At 39.1% G+C, this 18,321-nt stretch overlaps 1 protein-coding gene across 1 annotated transcript; it reads right to left on the reverse strand.

Moving 5' to 3' along the window:
• Positions 1–9,261: 9,261 nt before the first annotated feature.
• On the reverse strand, positions 9,262–11,140 carry Gk2 (glycerol kinase 2). Its single transcript, XM_021163033.3, has one exon. It carries the CDS (start codon positions 11,097–11,099, stop codon positions 9,435–9,437), a length of 1,665 nt encoding a protein of 554 aa, XP_021018692.1. The 5' UTR covers positions 11,100–11,140; the 3' UTR covers positions 9,262–9,434.
• Between the last annotated feature and the right edge of the window lie 7,181 nt (positions 11,141–18,321).

An 18,321-nucleotide genomic window follows, 5' to 3' on the forward strand; every position in this document is an offset into this window, starting at 1 on the left:
GCTTTGATCCCATGGAACCTGTCATTAATTAGTGAATTTATTTACTTTACATCCCATTATTCAGCCCCCTTCTCAGTGTCCCCTCCCACAACTCCTCCTCTCTTTGTCCCTTCCCTTTCACTTCTGGGGTTATCAAGGTCACATAAAGAGCAAACTCTAGACCACTGGAAAGCAGTGTTTTGAGGAGTAACTTGAATCCCAGCCCTCCTTTCTGAACTGCTTCCATTTACTGAAAAAACCCAAAAGGTTCTGTGTGGAGATGAGAAGGCCAGGCACTCTCTGGTGGAATACAGTGTGCTTAGCTAACATTTACATTCCATACATGAGATGCTGGGGAAAGCTAAAGTGAGGTGGGGCATGTTGGACATGCAGAGGTGTAAATGTAACTTTGATTTGCTAGATGTAATGATTATCTTGGAGGCTTACTGCTGAATAAGTCACATTTATAGTTCTTTATGAACACTGGCTGATTCAACTCAACTGGTCTGAATTAAGCTCCTTTCCAAGCTCACTGATTGAAACTGCTCCTCTTGACTTCTTACTGAATTGCTCTGCTTGACAACACTGCTTCTGAACTCCATGGACTGAACTGCACTGCCTGAGTGGAACTTAACTGAACTCTACTCACCCGAACAGCTCTGTGCTGAACTGCCACTGCACTGTCTCTTAACTCACTGATTCTCTTTCTCTGTACAGCTCTTAGATAGCCTCTCTTTCCTGCCTGTTCTTATAAGAGTTAGGCATACCCTATCTCTGTCTCATTCTGTCAGATCTTTCTCTAATTCATCATTTTGTCTGCCCCCAATTAAGAGTTACTTTCAAACATGGCTGCTTTTTTTGCTTTGTTTTGTTTGTTTTTGTTTTTTGTTTTTTGTTTTTTTTCTGAAATGAACCTTACCTTTATTGTTAGGGATTAAATGTGTGTACTAAGGGTGTGTCTGTATTCTAGCCAGATCATACTGTAATTCAGGGCAAGTCTGTATTCTGGCTGAATCATATAGACCTAGAAGTTCTTTGGATGAGATCCCTTGAAAAAGCAGTCATGTTGATGAATTAAAATTTCTCTACACAAAGAATAAACTAGATGAAGAGTGTATTGGGCAGTAGGTGGTGGGGATACCTACACTAGGAGTGTGAATGAAATATGAAACGAGAAGTTGTGATTGTCATTTCCATGGGACATCATTGATTGCTGGAGTGGAACATACAATTGTTGCTTTATTTGCTAATTTTCCTAAATCTGAACTCTGAGGAAACTAGTGGTGTTTTATATATTTAAAATTGAAATTTTATTCCATTAACATTGACCAATTAAGGATATCTGTGCTAAGTACTATCTACTGCAAGAAGAGATGATGAGGGTGGTAACAGCATAGCTGTAAGCCATTAAAAGTCTTTTAAACACTTTATCCATTTAGCAGAATTGTAGTTATTGGAAGATAGCATCAACTTTCTTTTATGACAGATCTCCTGGAATGTTGACTACAGTTCAGGGAAGTTCCCACTCCCAAGAGTTATTGAGTGCTCAAACTAGATAAGATGGGGCAAGAATAAAAAAGATAACTCAAAGTTGGGTGGATGGACAAAGAGTCTGCAAGAGGGTACATATGAGAGAGTTGGAGGAGAGAAGAATGTGATCAAAGTAGATTATATGAAACTCTTAAAGAATTAATAAAATACTTTTAAAAATTGAAAATTGCAAAGACAAGTTGAAAATTTCCTTGGATCTTAGTGCTTCCAGACACAAACCAGCTCTGAGAACTTGGGCTATATAAACTCCTATAAACAGTAGTTTCCAATATATGACTTACAACTTTTAGTTGAAATTCATTAGGAACATGATTTGGAGGCACTTGGCAAATGAAGAGTGCATAACTCTAGTTCTCCAGTGATAGCTATGAATCACATATCTGAAATGAAATGTCATCAAAGGCTGCAGGAGAATTTTATAAAGTGACTTCATGTTTTCTTCATGTTTCTCTACTCATTAAGTATTGAATCATTTTCATAATATACTTGGAGCTGGTGTGAGAAGTAAAACTCAAACACTAGGTGAAAAGAGAAAGGAGAAAGCATACAGAGACAGGGGAAACTGGACAGTGGTTAGAACTGAAGTGTAGAGGCTCTGACAACAATGAATGAAAGTTAGATAAATGATTGTCCAAATTCTTAGAGGCAAACAGTTGGTACATGAGTTGGTTTTGATACAGCTGTAATGAATGCCATTCTTCTCTATGGAGTAGCATGCTGGAGCTTTAGCGCATAGCTGCTTGGTGCCCAGTGGGCAGCAAGCACCTACTTGCCAGTACCACTTTTTAGTGCATGTCCATCTGCAGGATACTAAACTGGCTGCCATCATTTTGATGTTTATAAATAGGAGTAGTTATGATATTACTCATATTACAGTGGGTTTTGTTCTAGGAAAAAAAAATGAAGAAAGCTTAAGAAAGGGAAATGGAGTAAGAAGGGAAAGTAATAGGAGAAAGGGTGAGAGGAGGGTAGGGATGCCCAGGATCAGGAGAGAGGAGGGTGAGCACTCAGAGCTTCTGAAGTGAGGAGGGTTGAGATGCACAGGATCTGCAAAGAGGAAGGTGGGAATTCACAGGATCTGGGAAACATAAGTTTTTTCCCTCCTGCAGAATGAAAGGATTTCTTAGGTGACTCCTTGCTGGGAAATAAGTAGGAAGCTTGCTCTGTAGAGTAGAACTTTTTGTTTAAGAGTTTATTTCCAGATTTTATGATGTTTTGTGACTAAGGAAACAACTCCTCAAAGAATCTGTAAGCATTTTTTAAGAAGTTAAAATCATTAGTGAATAAAGAATTTTATTATAATTTTGAATCTTCTAGAGTGTGCTTAGAATAATTTGCAAAAAAAGTTGTATGTACGCATATATACACTCTCCAAATTGCTCATTTGACAAGACAAAATTCAGATTTCATAAGAAATCTTATAGGTGTGTATATCATTGCCTTCATCTTGTAAGATGTATCACAGTATTGTTTGAGGCAGTAGAAAAAATCAAAACCACATTTCAAATATTTTTCAAATAAGATATTTATGAAATAGTTCCTTCAGTGTTCTCTATCCAACCCTTCTCTACTCATCGTCCAGGCATCAGCTGCGCACAGAGTTGTGTGAATTCCACAAGAAAAGCCAAATATAGCTGTCTCTTGTGAGACGATGCTGGGGCCTAGCAAACAGGAGTGGATGCTCACAGTCAGCTATTGGATGTATCACAGGGCTCCCAATGGAGAAGCTAGAGAAAGTACCCAAGGAGCTAAAGGGATCTGCAACCCTATTGTTGGAACAACATGATGTACTAACCAGAACCCCGGAGCTCTTGTCTCTAGCAGCATATGTATCGAAAGATGGCCTAGTCGGCCATCAATGGAAAGAGAGGCCCATTGGACTTGCAAACTTTATATGCCCCAATATAGGGGAATGCCAGGGCCAAAAGAATGGGAATGGGTGGGTAGGGAAGTGGGGGGCGCTATGGGGGACTTTTGGGATAGCATTGGAAATGTAATTGAGGAAAATATGTAATAAAAATATTAAAAATTAAAAAAAAAAAAGAAAAGCCATGGAGACAAACTGCTACATCCACTCCAGTAGTGACAAGCACGGCTGGCTCCGAAACCCTGGGCGCTGTCCTAAGGCGAAAAGTTCACGCAAACTTAGTCTCCTGGAATCGTGGCATCCTGTATAAAGAATGCTCCAATGTCCTTGCTTTAGTTGGTAAACAGATCTGTGTGCTTTCCCTTAATATTGCTTTATTACAAGTGCTCCTAATGATTGATTTTTTGACATATAGCTAAATTAGATTCTAGGCAGTCCTTGATCCGACATTGGGCATGGATAGCTGAGTCACTGCCATACACAGGAATTTACCATTATCTAGGAAGAAGGAAGTTTGTGATCTAAGAAGGAACCAGAGTAGATACTTAGAACTATAGATAGCTGAGTTACACCCATACACAAGTATTTACAATGGCCTAGGGGGGAGGTGGACTATACAATAGACTAGAATAGGAACTATGGCAAGGGCAAGAAGCCCTTGACCCTGGCTTCTAAGATTAAGTGGACCTTAGGTGGAGCTGTTTTTGATCCCAATTGTTAACATTGAATTTTATCCCAGTTGGTTCCTGCCAGTCCTTCTGTGTTTGCATTCCTCTGTTTTGTGTAAGAATCCAGTACCTTGCTGGTGTGTCACCCAACTTCCCTACTTTCTTCTGTATAAAAAGTTTGATGCTCAGTTTCACAAATTACATTCAGATCCAGCACACTCCCTTGTTTCAGGTCTGTTTGTCACCCAATTCCCGCTGACTCTATGCCCATCTGCTGGAACCCGTGATTCCCATGGATTGAGGGGAGCCCGACTAGGCAACAAACCAGTATTGTCTTTATTTGCAGTCATTAGAATGTTTTTTGTTTGTTTGTTTGTCCTGAATTTTGCCATATTTTCTTAGGGATTACTAATAGAGACATGTCTTCTTACTAATTTCTAAGCTTGGCTTTTCTGATATTTGAAAAAAAAACATACTCTCATAACTCAGTGTAAGAGATTTGTGGATTGTTTACAATGCACTGAATCTCAGATGATTTAAAAAAAAAATCAGTGCAGTCTTCCTGCTCATTCTCACCAAGGGTCTATCAATGCCTTCTTTCCTTTTTATTCCTTTGGTAAAAGTTGACATGCTAATGAGCAGTAATGTATGCCAAGCACAAAGAGGGCAAGGATCACACACAGTTTCTTCAAAGCTCAAATAAATTGCGCAATAAAGGTTGTCCATAGGAACTACTGAGAATATTTAAATACTAAGTGTATTAAGTTTTGATTGGAACAATCAGAATAAAGTATAGTCATCATTTCAGTGGGGAGCTCAGGTAGGCTCCTGACTGAGGTGATGGTGTGTCTGGACTGTGTTGGATGATGGTGTGTCTGGACTGTGTTGGATGATGGTGTGTCTGGACTGTGTTGGATGATGGTGTGTCTGGACTGTGTTGGATGATGGTGTGTCTGGACTGTGTTGGATGATGGTGTGTCTGGACTGTGTTGGATGATGGTGTGTCTGGACTGTGTTGGATGATGGTGTGTCTGGACTGTGTTGGATGATGGTGTGTCTGGACTGTGTTGGATGATTACTGCAGAGGATCTTATTAGTTGCTATGTTCTTAAAAACAAAAAAAACAAAAAAGCACAGAGCAAAATTTCCATATCTAATAATCATAGAGTTGGCACATAATGTTCTACCTAAATGGAGATTGCTGAATATAACAGACCCGACATTGAGGCATCTGCAAGTACAACAGCTTCCCTGGGAGCTTATGGGCACTTCCATCACTATGATAATAGAAGCCCCAGAGATCAGGCAGAAAACAGTACTACAGGACTAAGAGCAGAAGCTAGTGGGTGGGGCTACTTATCTCTATGCCCAGTGTATGTAGTTTACATTCCTAGAGCTAAGTCAGAACCTATGTAGCTAGTTAATGACACTCCCACATGATCTTAACATGCTGTGTTTGTCTTTAATTAGATTTAATAGTGCACCTTGCCTCTCTTTAGATACCTTAGCTTCCTTGTTTTTCTGTTTCTCTTCTCGCTCTGAGTCTGTCTCTCTCTTCATCCCTTACTTCCCCTCCTCCCAGTCACCACTCATTTTTTTGATTTACAAACTGTGCCCTTGAGAAATAGTATCTGAATGCTATTTATGTCCATGCTTCCTGTTCCATTTCCACCAAGTCCACACACATGCTTCAAATTAAAGAGTAACAGCCTCATAGCATGCGTGCAATGGGACCCCACCATCAAAGGGTCAATGGGAAGTGCTCTTCAGTGGCCATGTTGAGAAATTATCAACAGCTGTTGTCATTCTGGAAAACACAGAAGTGCCTGAGATGGTGAATTACTATAACTTACCAGTCTCACATAAGATGAATTATGAAGTGATATACAGAGGCCAGGTGAGTCTTAGAAAGGATGAAAGCTGATAATCACAGGAGAGCGTTCATGGAAGGAACATGACTGAGGCACTGCTAAGCTGAATGTTTTTCTCAGCATTTTCCTATAGGAGGAACAACGGTATGAACTAAACAGTACCCCCAGAACTCGTGTCTCTAGCTGCATATGTAGCAGAGGATGGCCTAGTCAGTCATCAATGAAAGGAGAGACCCTTGGTCTTGAGAAGATCATATGCCCCAGTACAGGGGAATGCCAGGGCCAGGAAGCAGGAGTGGGTGGGTTGGGGAGCAAAGCGGGGGGAGGGTATAGGGGATTTTCGGAGAGGAAACTAGGAAAGGGGATAGCATTTGAAATGTAAATGAAGAAAATATCTAATAAAAAAATTCACAGTCAAAACAAAAAAAAAAACAAAAAAAAAAAGAAAGAAACCTGAAAAAACTTCAGATGGCTATTCTTGGTTGTCAATTTGATTACATCTGAAATTACCAAACCCCAAGTGGCTAGGTACACTTGTGAAGGATTTTTAAAAATTAAACATGGGAAGACCCACTTTTAATCTAGATCTTTTGAGGTGGAAAGATACACCCTTAATCTGGGCCTCTTCTTCTGAGAGCTTATATAAAGGACACAGGAGAAGGGAGCTTGCTCTCTTTGCCTGCTTGTGCTCATTGGCAAGTCCATTCCTTCTCTGGCATTAGAATCTGCTTGTTTAGGATTCTGGCATATACTGAAGACTAGAAACATACAATCTGTGTACTGAACAACTACTGATTCTTTGACCTTCCATTGGTAGATAGCCATTATTGAACTACCTGGCCACAGCCTATAAACCATACTCATAAATCCTAAATGCAGTCCAGAGACTTGCTAGAGAGAGAAGCGAGCATATGCATGCCATACTACAGTCAGCTGCAGCATGGCAAAGCTCCCTCAGTGCACATGCTAGAGAGAACACAGATTAGCTTATGTTTATTCAGAGCTTGACTATAATATTTTTAAAAGTAGTTTTGAAGTATAGTATTTTTTCTAAATAGAGTGTACTTGACTAACTCTTTGACCATATTCATTCTTGAAGCCATCGTTGCCTCTGATATAATAGACATGCTGGTCACTCTTCAGTGTTCTGTGTACCCCTTTATAACCATGACCATGTGCTTCTCTCTCCTTTACTCCTCCCCTTCCCTATGGCTTTGAAGCAGCAGATGGCTTACTTTCTGTCCTTGTACAGTAGTTCATGGTTTCTCTGAAATGTTTTTGAATTTTGTGTGTGTGTGCGCGCATATGTGTGTGTGTGTGTGTGTGTGTGTGTTTAAATGTGCTTTGCCTAGATGTCTATCTGTGCCTAGTGACTTGGAGGACAGAAAAGGTATCAGATTCTCTGGAAGTGGAGTTAGAGTTGTGACCTGCCACGTGGGTGCTGAACATCAAAACTGGGTCCTCTGAAAGAGCAGCCAGTGCTTTTAACTCCTGAGCCATCTCTCCGACCTCTACAAGACTACACAGCTTCAGATTGGCTGTTTTCAGTGTACAGAAGTTCACTGAAGTGTATATAGAGTTTAGGTTTGATTGATCTTGCTGTATAATTATTTTTATGGCAAACTCTTGACAATAAAAAATTTAAAAAATAGTTCACATATTTTAATAAGGTGAATTTAACTAAAAATTCTTCCTTTTAAAAAAATTTATATAATTCTCAATTACTTGGGAAATTTTCAAAGATTATTTCCATGTACTTAGACCCATAAATGTTGGAGGGCAAATGGGCTGTATTTTGATTATGGTCTACGGTGGCAGATGTCTCAGATACACTTGTAAGCAAAATATATGCTATTGTCAGGTGCCATGTTCTATGAATGCCCAGTAAGTCAAATTCATGGTATTATTCAAATAGTCTACACTTTCAGAATTCTCACTTGCATGTCCTATTGTGATAAAAATGCTTGCTGACATTAATATTTTATTTCTACTGTGTTTATGTTTTACACATTTTGAAGCGTGATTGTCAAGTACATAAATATTTAGGATTACTATGGGCACTGATGAGTTTGTCTTGTTACTTTTATCATTGTAAATGATCTTTTTATCACTGGTGATATTCTTTGTTCTGAAATTTGGCATTTAGCACAGAAATAAGTACTTCAGATTTATTTTAATTTTAACACAACATATCTTTTCCAATTCTTTCATTTTTAGCCTTTGTTTCTACACATGATTAGTGCTTTCTCGATGAACATGCATAGTTGGGTCTTGCCTTAATTTCATGATATTGCTTTTGATTAGAAGTAACTGGAACATTTACAGTTAATGTGTTCCTCATCATGACTATATTTAAATATATTTTTCTACCTATCATGTATTCTTTTTATCTGTTTTACACTGTACTTAGGATCAACTTAGTAGTTTATGGTTCTAACTTAGATATTTAAGGGATTAATAAATTTTTTCTTTTACTTTGGTTTTATAGCCTGCCTTTTAATGTATAAATCGAAATGACATAAATAACATGTTCTAGGAAGTTTAAAAGTTATGCTTCCATTTGTTCTCTTGCAACCTTAAGTTTTTCTTTTATTCTTAAGCCCTGTATGGTAGTTTCCATAATCTTCTCTTTCTTGAAAATAATTACTGCAGCCTTTATTCTTTATATATCATAATATCTATATATTTATAATATTTATATATTTACAATATTTTAAACATATAACATATATTTATATAATATGAACAAATAGCATATGATAACTATATAAACATAAACATAAATATATCTAATTATCTAATAATAAATTTACATAATATATGTTATATAAAATACTATATATATATATATATATATATATATACAATATTTAATCTGCAGCCTTTTGGTTTTCTAGTTTACATTGAAGATAGTTATAAAGAGTTCAAGACATAAGGAATTTATTTAGTATTTAATATTTATATTTACTTAGTATTCATATTTCTTTATCAATATAAGTTATATATTCTATTTTTGAATTTTGCTAGGTAGTTATACATATGCTTATGATTGAGCACTACCTTTTTAGTAAACCTTTTTTTTTCTTTTTGGTAAATATTATGTTGCCCTAGACATATGACTATTTAACCTAAAGAATTTACATCTGTAGTGGTCTGGCCTACTGGCTGTCATGTGCTCTGAATTTATAAATGAGCTTCTCTATATGATATAAAGGTAAATGTTGCATGTCAAATAAAATACCAAACAGGAAAAGGAAAACAGAGCTTTTCTCCATCACAACAACTTATCTATTGATAAGAACACGAGATTTTTCATATTGTTTTTCTAATGTGTTCTCTTTATTCAAAACCTTTATTTTAAGGAGTATTTGTAGGGGCCTCATGGGTTCCTGTAAGCAAGTGGCCTATAGGTAAAAATAAACCTATAATATTGGTCTCACACTAAAAGATGGAATTCTTTCTGTAAAACGTTCATACATTGCAAGTCCGTGGTTGAAATTACTCTTCAGCAGTTGAGACACATCTTGCTCCAATTAATAACGTCATGCTACTCACTATAAAAAAACCCAAGGGCAGACAAGAGAAGACAGGGTTATCGACATTTTCAGGATCCTTTGCTGTAACCCAACCCATTGACTTCATCACTGCTCTCTTCCATGTTGAAAAACGAATTTCACTCTCTGTGGCTTGGATTTGTGGTTCATATCGTTCCATCAAGATCGCAGACAAATCTTCAGGTTCAAGACTCCAAACATTTATCCCTTCTGCAGCTCCGGCTGCCATGGCAGCTCCCAGTGCTGTCGTTTCGGGCATGACAGACTTAACTACCGGAATGTGCAGAATATCTGCCTGTAGCTGCATAAGAATCCTGTTGTTGGTCATTCCTCCATCGACCTGCAAATGACTGAGTGGAATTCCACAGTCGCGATTCATGGCATCCAAAATCTCTCGGGTTTGGAAACAAACAGCTTCTAACGCAGCAAAGGCAATATGGCATTTGTTGGTGAACTGAGTGAGACCACAGATTATCCCTCTTGCGCTGGGTTCCCAGTAAGGTGCATACAACCCGGAAAAGGCTGGGACAAAGTAGCAGCCGTAGGAAGTGCCTACCTCTCTTGCAAGATTTTCAACTTCCCCCGAGGTCGTTATAATTTCGAAATTGTCTCTTAGCCAGCGAATAACAGCACCAGCTATAGCAACAGAACCTTCTAAGGCATAAAAAACTGGCTTATTTTTGCCTAGTTTGTAAGCCAATGTGGTCAGAAGGCCATGTTCAGAAAACACACATTTCTGGCCTGTATTACATAGTAAAAAACATCCTGTTCCATATGTGTTTTTGGCTTGACCTTCGTGGAAACACATTTGTCCCACTAAAGCAGCAGACTGATCCCCCAAACATCCAGATATTGGCACGCCTTCCAAGGCCCCTGATGTTATCAGGCCATAGATCTCAGAAGAACTGCATACATTTGGGAGGATGCTCATTGGAATTTCAAAAAAGTCACAGAGATCTTTATCCCATTCCAAAGAATGGATGTTAAAAAGCATCGTTCTGCATGCATTTGTTACATCGGTGCAATGGATGCCTCCGTTGACTCCTCCGGTCATACACCAGATGAGCCAAGAGTCGATGGTTCCAAACATGGCTCTGCCTTCCTCAACAGCCTTTTGAATGGGTCTTAGGTTGTCCAGCATCCACCGCAGCTTCACAGCACTGAAGTAAGTGCTAAGAGGAAGGCCAGTCTTAGACTTGACAAAGTTGCTATTTCCTGGGATTTTCTTATTGAGAGTCTCCACAGTAGACTGGGTTCTGAGATCAAGCCACACCACGGCATTGTACAGAGGGTCTCCCGTGAACTTGTCCCAGACCACAGTGGTTTCCCGCTGGTTACTCACTCCGATAGCTTTAATGTTGGAAATATCAATGTTCACCTCAGCAAGTTTCTCGCAAGCTTTCGCTATGCACTCATAGACAGATTTAAGGATTTCCTTGGGGTCTTGCTCCACCCATCCTTCTTTTGGGTACTCTTGTGTCAGTTCCACCTGATGAGTGCAAACTAGTTCTGCTGTTTGGCTATTGAAAACTAGAAAGCGAGTGGAGTTGGTTCCCTGGACCACTGCTCCCACCAACGGCCCCGCAGAGGTTTGCTTCGAGGCTGCCATGAAACTGGTCAGTGGACTGTTTCCCTGGTGATGCCAGTTAGGAGACACAACAGCCAGTCAGGTACGCTGGAGTGCGCAGGCGCAGCTGCCAGTCCCACAGCTTCGGGAGCCTATTCCCCCCCCCCCACACACACACCTAAGCCCCGCCCCTCACCTCCATACCATTTCCAGGGATTTCTATGAAAATATTCAGTATGCACTGGACTCTCGCGTGTGTGGCTCTGTATCTCTGTTTTTCTTCCCTTTCTACCTATGTGGTATCCTTATCATTTACTATTGAGAGCAGATATATGGAACATGAATTTTTCCAATGTTGAAAAGCATTTTGTGTTAATACTGAAAACTAACTCTTTTGGGGTATAGATTTCTAACTTCCTTTCCCACCCTTTCCTTTGTAAAACCAAAAAAAAAAAAAAAAGAAAAAAAAGAAAAAAAACAAACAAAAAAGAAAAACAAGCAACAACAACAAAATCATGGAGTAGTTACTCCAACAGCTTCATTTCCCATCTCACTTACGTTTTAGTCATTCTTTAGCTTGCTTTACTCTGACTGCTTGTAGAGTTTTTGTTACTGATGGTTTTCATTTTTTTTTATTACGTATTTTCCTCAATTACATTTCCAATGCTATCCCAAAAGTCTCACATACCCTCCCCCACCCCCACACACACTCCCCTACCCACCCATTCCCACTTTTTGGCCCTGGCGTTCCCCTGTACTGGGGCATATAAAGTTTGCATGTCCAATGGGCCTCTCTTTCCAGTGATGGCTGACTAGGCCATCTTTTGATACATATGCAGCTAGAGTCAAGAGCTCCGGGGTACTGGTTAGTTCATAATGTTGTTGCACCTACAGGGCTGCAGATCTCTTTAGCTCCTTGGATACTTTCTCTAGCTCCTCCATTGGGGGCCCTGTGATCCATCCAATAGCTGACTGTGAGCATCCACTTCTGTGTTTGCTAGGCCCTGGCCTAGTCTCACAAGAGACAGCTATATCATTGTTTGTTTTTTTTTTAAACGGATATTTTCGCATCAGTTTTATTATGTCGTGGTAAATTGTGTGTTTGCTTTCTTGTTTGGTATTCCTCTGTTATGTCCTTGGTATTCACTGTGTCACATATCTACAGATTTACAGCTTCCATCAAGTTAAGACAATTCTGGTTATGATTTCTTCCATATTTTCATTGTTTACTCCCTTAAGGTTTCAAACCTTACACACTGGGCATGTCTTACAAATTCACTCCTATTCATCTTAATGATACTTTTTTCTGTCTTCGTTTAAATTATGGTTTACAATCACTCTGTCTTCAAGCCGATTGACCTACAATATCTAAATCTGCAGTTAATTCATCTGTGATATTTTTCCTCTTCAAGCATAGTTTTCATTCCTAGAAGTTCAATTTGGGGATTTAAAAATATCTACCAAACTCAAACACGTGGGGTATAGTTAGAATAGCTTTTAATTTCATTTTCTGCCAAAACTACCACCTGTGTCAGTTTCTGTTTGACTTTGTCTTATTGATTGTCTTATTATAGCTTGTATTTCCATGTTCTTTTGTATAGCTGATGATTTTTAATGACATGCTAGGTGCTGAGGATTTGCTTACCTGGCTGCGGGACCCACACCCACTTGCATCTTTGACAGTCTTCTGGAACTCTGTTCTGAGATGTATATAAGTCACTTGGAAACAGTTGCTTTTTTTCTAGTTTTACTTTTTATTTGAAAAAAAATTATTTTTGGTGACTTTGTACATATAAATAATGTGTTTAGGTCCTGTCTACTCCTCAGGAGTTCCACTCCAACCTCTTTCCAGTCACACATTCTCCTCCCAACTTCATGTCTTCTTCTTCAAACCTCTTGAGGCTAATTCATCCTGCCTCTGTGTCCATGGACATAGGTTCATCCACTGGACCATGAACACCTTATCTTAGGCCATATTCATAAAGAGAACTCACTTTCCCTCTCCCAGAAGCCATCAGTTGACAATATCTCTTCAGCTAGGCATGAGGCCACGTGAGCGCCTCCCTACCACTTTAGTCACAGGATATGGAGAAGTCAAGATAGAAATGACTTGGGAATGTCCTCCCTGTTTGTTACCTTTCACAGACTAGAAAGGGGGCAGGACAGCACTGAGAGTCTTAACCCCACTGTAAACTTTGCAAGCTAGAGTAATGACATGTCACATCTGAGAAGATATGAGCATTGGTGGTACAGTTGTGGCATAAACATTATGGTGGCAACCAACAGCTTTTGAATTGGAGTTAAGGCCCACCCCATCGGATGTAACTCATCTCTGTAACTATAAATCATTCCTAGAAGTCACAGGTCACGTCATGATCTCCAGGAAGAACACACTATTATTATTCTGCTAAATCGGCTTAGTTAGCATTGAACTACCTTCTGAATTCATCTCTCTACACATAGATTAGTGCACATCTCCGGCCTCATCAGAGAAACCATTTTTTGGCAGTGGAGAGTGATTCATACACAGATTCTAACCTGCTCTCAGCACACAATCATTGAGAGTAGAATGCTCATCACTCCAGGTGTCTCTCAAGGCTCAGAAAACATCATGGGAGAGGAACAGAAATGCTGTAGAAACAAGGAAGGGAGGGAGGGAGGGAGGGAGGGAGAGAGAGAGAGAGAGAGAGAGAGAGAGAGAGAGAGAGAGAGAGAGAGAGAGAGAGAGAGAGAGAGAAAGAAAATGAATCACCCAAGATGGTATCTTCTGAATATGGCAGAGCTGTTGCATGCATAAACTCACAGCAGTTGGAGTTACCCTTTCAGAGATGCAAATTGACATGGTGAAGTTCCAACTTTACTTCTAAAAATTGTTAGAAGAAATACAGGCCATGCTTAGTTTATGAGTAATTATTCTTCTTGGTATTAAAGGTATATATATTTGTGTACTCTAATCAAATGATGTTTGGTCGCTGGTGGGAACAGTCTTAGCTCCCAGACCTGGATTTATATCAGATCCTTTTCTTCCTTCTCCTGTATTTCTCAGCCTCAGGCATTTTCTTCATAAAGGAGCATGGGTCAGTACAGAGCCGAATACTCTGGGTGCTCTCTGAGGAACCTCTTTTTTTTTTTTTTCCCCCAGCACAGCTCTACTTCCCTTTGTGTGCCCTGCACTGGTTACCTACCTTAGTATCTATGAAAGATCAGCTCTGTGTCCTTGGTATTTACTTCCACTGGGCTTTGTCTGAGTGACATATCCCTATGCTGTGGCTCAAAACAAAGCTAGTGGTGCCATGCCATTGATTCTCACTCTTACAGAGCTCCCTGAGACTAAACCACCAATCAAAGAAAACACATGGTGGGACTAATGGCTCTAGCTGCATATGTAGCTGAGGATGGCCTAGTCGGTCATCAATGGGAGGAGAGGCCCTTGGTCCTGTGAAGGCTCTATGCCCCAGTATAGGGGGATGCCTAGGCCAGGAAGCAGGAGTGGGTGGCTTGGTGAGCAGGGGGATGGGGGAAAGGATAGGGGATTTTCGCAGGGGAAACTAGGAAAGGGGATAACATTTGAAATGTAAATAAAGAAAATATCTAATAAAAAAGAAAAAAAAAAGACTCCCTTTTCATGTCCTGGCATTTATCACTTTATGTAAGCTGTCATGAATAAATTATTTCCTACATTTTTTTTTTCATCTTCTAGTTGTTTAGTGTGAGGAGGTAGGCCAGTCTTTTCTATGTTGGCCAGAGTAAAATTTCACTTAACGAAAACTTAAAATTTTCTATTATCTGTGAAGTTGGAGATTAAAAAGTACTTAATTACCAGTTAAAATTAATTTAATAGCCAATAAGTTAATGTAGCAATTTCTACATTGGTGCATATATTGCATCTAAGTTAGCTAAATGAAGAGACTCATTTATTCCTAATGAAAAACCAAACAGAACAAGGCAGAAAATAATGAAATGTACTGCACGACTGTTATCTCACTCTGTTAAGTGGATCTTACTTCCCATTAAACAAACTCTTCAGGTATTATACAGGGAGGCAAAGAAAGGTAACCTGCAGATGCAAGTTGAATGGTAAGAGATAGGAAGGACAGGGAGCAACACAGATTTTCTTCATCATGTCTCCATTCCCTTTAAAAAAGTCTATCAGAGCTACTTGCCAGTTTGTCCTACTATATCTTTCTGACATCAGGGCTACTTGCCAGTTTGTCTTCCTGGATCTTCATGCAGCATACTATGTAAACTGCTTTTAATTTTTCTCTCCATGTGTTTAACAGTAGAAAGACATTTTATATTCAAAATAATATATACAATAAAATTATTTAATATATTCTTTATATACATTTTTCCAAACACACCAAAATATGCAAACGTATGTTCTCATCTACCTTAGTTCTTAAGTCTTAGACTACAAGAAAAACTTTCTCTTTAGAAGGGTGATTCCGTAGGACGACCAGCAGTTTTTTTGTTTTTTAGATTTTTTTTGTTTTTTTTGTTTTTTGTTTGTTTGTTTGTTTTTTGTTTGTTTGTGTTTTTCAAGACAGGGTTTCTCTGTGTAGCCCTGGCTGTCCTGGAACTCCCTCTGTAGACCAGGCTATCCTCAAACCCTGCCTCTGCCTCCCAAGTGCTGGGATTAAAGGCGTGTGCCACCACCGCATGGCTCAGGACCAGCAGTCTTAATTAATCTGGACCCCTGAGATCTTTCATACACTGGACCACCAAACAGGCAGCATACCCCAGCTGATATGAGGCCCCCAGCACACATACAGTAGAGAAGTTCCAGGTCTGTGCTCATTCAAAGATGATGCTCCTAACCCTCAAGAGTCTGGAGGCCCCAGGGAGTTTAGAAATCAGGTGGAGTGGGCAGGGGTGGGGGTGTGTGTGTGGAGCAGTCAGAGGGTGGATGGGGAGGGGTGGGGAATGGAATATGGAGTGTAAAAAAATGAATTACAAATAAAATTAATTTAAAAATTTCTCTTTAATGTAAGTATTTAACTATAAGATCTCCTGATGATTAAAAAATGGATTATGTTGTGTCACTGATGCCAAGTTATAGTTATTAAATCATTAGATAAACATTACAATACAGTCTAGGAAGTTGACTAACTGACTTAGCTTCTTTAAGGAAAGCTGACAAACCCAATGTTGACAAAGAGTGTTTACAGACAACTGAACCAAAAAGTAAAAAGTTGAAAGCTTCCCAGGTGATCAGATTGTAGTCAGGTAATATTATGCTCAGACATAACCCCTTCTTTGATTAAAGTCTTTATTGATACTGACACTACAAAGTTTTAAATCCATCCATTCATTCTATAATTTATCCAATATGTTCTGAGGGTTATGGTGGTTTGAGTAGGTATGGCATGTATTTAAATGGTTGACCCATAGGAAGTAACACTACATGGTGGTGTAGGTGTGGCCTTACTGGAGGAAGTGTGTCACTGTGTAGGTGGGCTTTGTGTTCTCATATATGCTCAAGCTGTGCCCAGTGTGGTACATAGTTTCTTGCTGCCCGTGGATCAAGGTATAAAACCCTCAGCTCCTCCAGCATCATATCTGCCTGCAGGCCTGCCATGCTTTCTGCCATGATGATAATGGACTAAATGTCTGAAACTGTAAGCCAACCCCAAATTAAAGATTTTCTTATTTAAAGAGACTTGTCTTTGATGGGGTGTCTTCCAGTGAATATCTTGTTACCTAGAGCGATTTATTTTAGTTATTTCTTTTTCCCCATCAACTCCCCTATATTGTAAGTTCAAGGAAAACACAGGACTGGGCCTATTACATTTAATCCTTTATTTACAGCATGAATGAAATGTAGGAACTCAAAAAGTTTATTAAATGAATTAATTAACACCACTGGTTATGGTCTTTGCTTGGTGAAATAATTATGATAAAGTCAAGATAATTTATTTGTATTTATTTTTACATATGGTCTAGCATACATTATAAATTGTTAATGCAATCAGTTATTCCCAAAAGGGAAATTTTGAAGTTTCACTTTGGAAGTCATTAGAAATCTATGCTTCTTGGTTAATTGCCTTTATAAGTGTTATCAACAAAAGACAGAGGGATGGAATTATTTCAGGAAAAAATTAATATGAAAGAAAACTTGACTTCTAAGACCTGGGAACTTCTGCAAGGAAAATACTTGACTTGCTTCTCTGAACTGCAGAAAATTGTCTTGATCTCCTGTTTGTTCACGGTTCCTAATATAAGAAGATTATTTTAAATTTAGTATTGCAACTTTACCACTGGACTTGTACTTCATTCCAAGTGGAAGGAAAAAGGTGTGAGAGGGGAAATTAAATTTTTATGCAAATTAAAATTATTCTATAAAACACAGAAGTATTAATAACTCACTGTGAACACAGCAAGAGGTTAATAAAAGCAGGGAAGGTGGGTTTCACAAATATCCACTTCCATTAGGTTATCAGAGATACTCTGAGACAGATGGTACCTGGAAGCGTAGCCCGGTGATGAAATCAGACATGCTTTGTGCAGTTTGGCTCTAGACTGGTAGCCCTTTCGAATAGGTATCTGGCCTCCACAAACACCTTTATGGTCCATCATCATATCCTTACCTCCATTATACTGGATAATCAATTACTTCATGAAAGATTGTCTTGTTGGAGTCTGCCAAAAGACCCTTACTCACAATGACCACAGAGACCGAGATCGCTGCAAACTGCAAGAGGTTTTTTATTGATCCAACGCCTTGGGGCCCCTCAGCATGCGCAGGCAAGAGGAGACCCTGAATGAACAAAGAACACACATTTTATATCTTGTAAGGGGCAGATTTAGGCAACAAGGCTAGTGGCTTATTCTAATTGTGTAGCAAGTGACCCTTTCAGACATTGGTTGGTTTGCATGGGGTGACTATCTTTGGTCTGGTCTCTCATCCCACCCGCCCTTATGTTTTTTCTTTTAGCATTGTTTAGTTGACCAGCTTCCTTATCTGACTCTGCATAGTATAGTTTGAAAAGTCCCTTCAGAGGGGGAAGGGGCTGGGTGGTCTTGAAATTATTTTGGATCCTACAGTCTCAATTAAGAATGTCTTTCCAGAATAGTTTAAAATATTTTCCATTTTTATCAACTAGCTTTTGGCCAGGTTTGTCTGATCATACCAATCAAAACAAGAAGCCAAGTGTCTGTCTGTACTGTATACGTGCAGGCTTAAGGTGAACCAAATCATTCTAACATAACTTTTAAAGTTAACTTACTATTTCCTACTGAGCTTACACTTACTCCCATGGTGTAG

This window comes from Mus caroli, unplaced genomic scaffold, assembly GCF_978045245.1.
Source record: "Mus caroli unplaced genomic scaffold, Mus_caroli_1 scaffold_4, whole genome shotgun sequence".
NCBI lineage: Eukaryota > Metazoa > Chordata > Mammalia > Rodentia > Muridae > Mus > Mus caroli.

Bases quoted from the DNA above. Each gene is read 5' to 3' on its own strand.
- Gk2 (XM_021163033.3), bottom strand. From the start codon at position 11,099: ATGGCAGCCTCGAAGCAAACCTCTGCGGGGCCGTTGGTGGGAGCAGTG.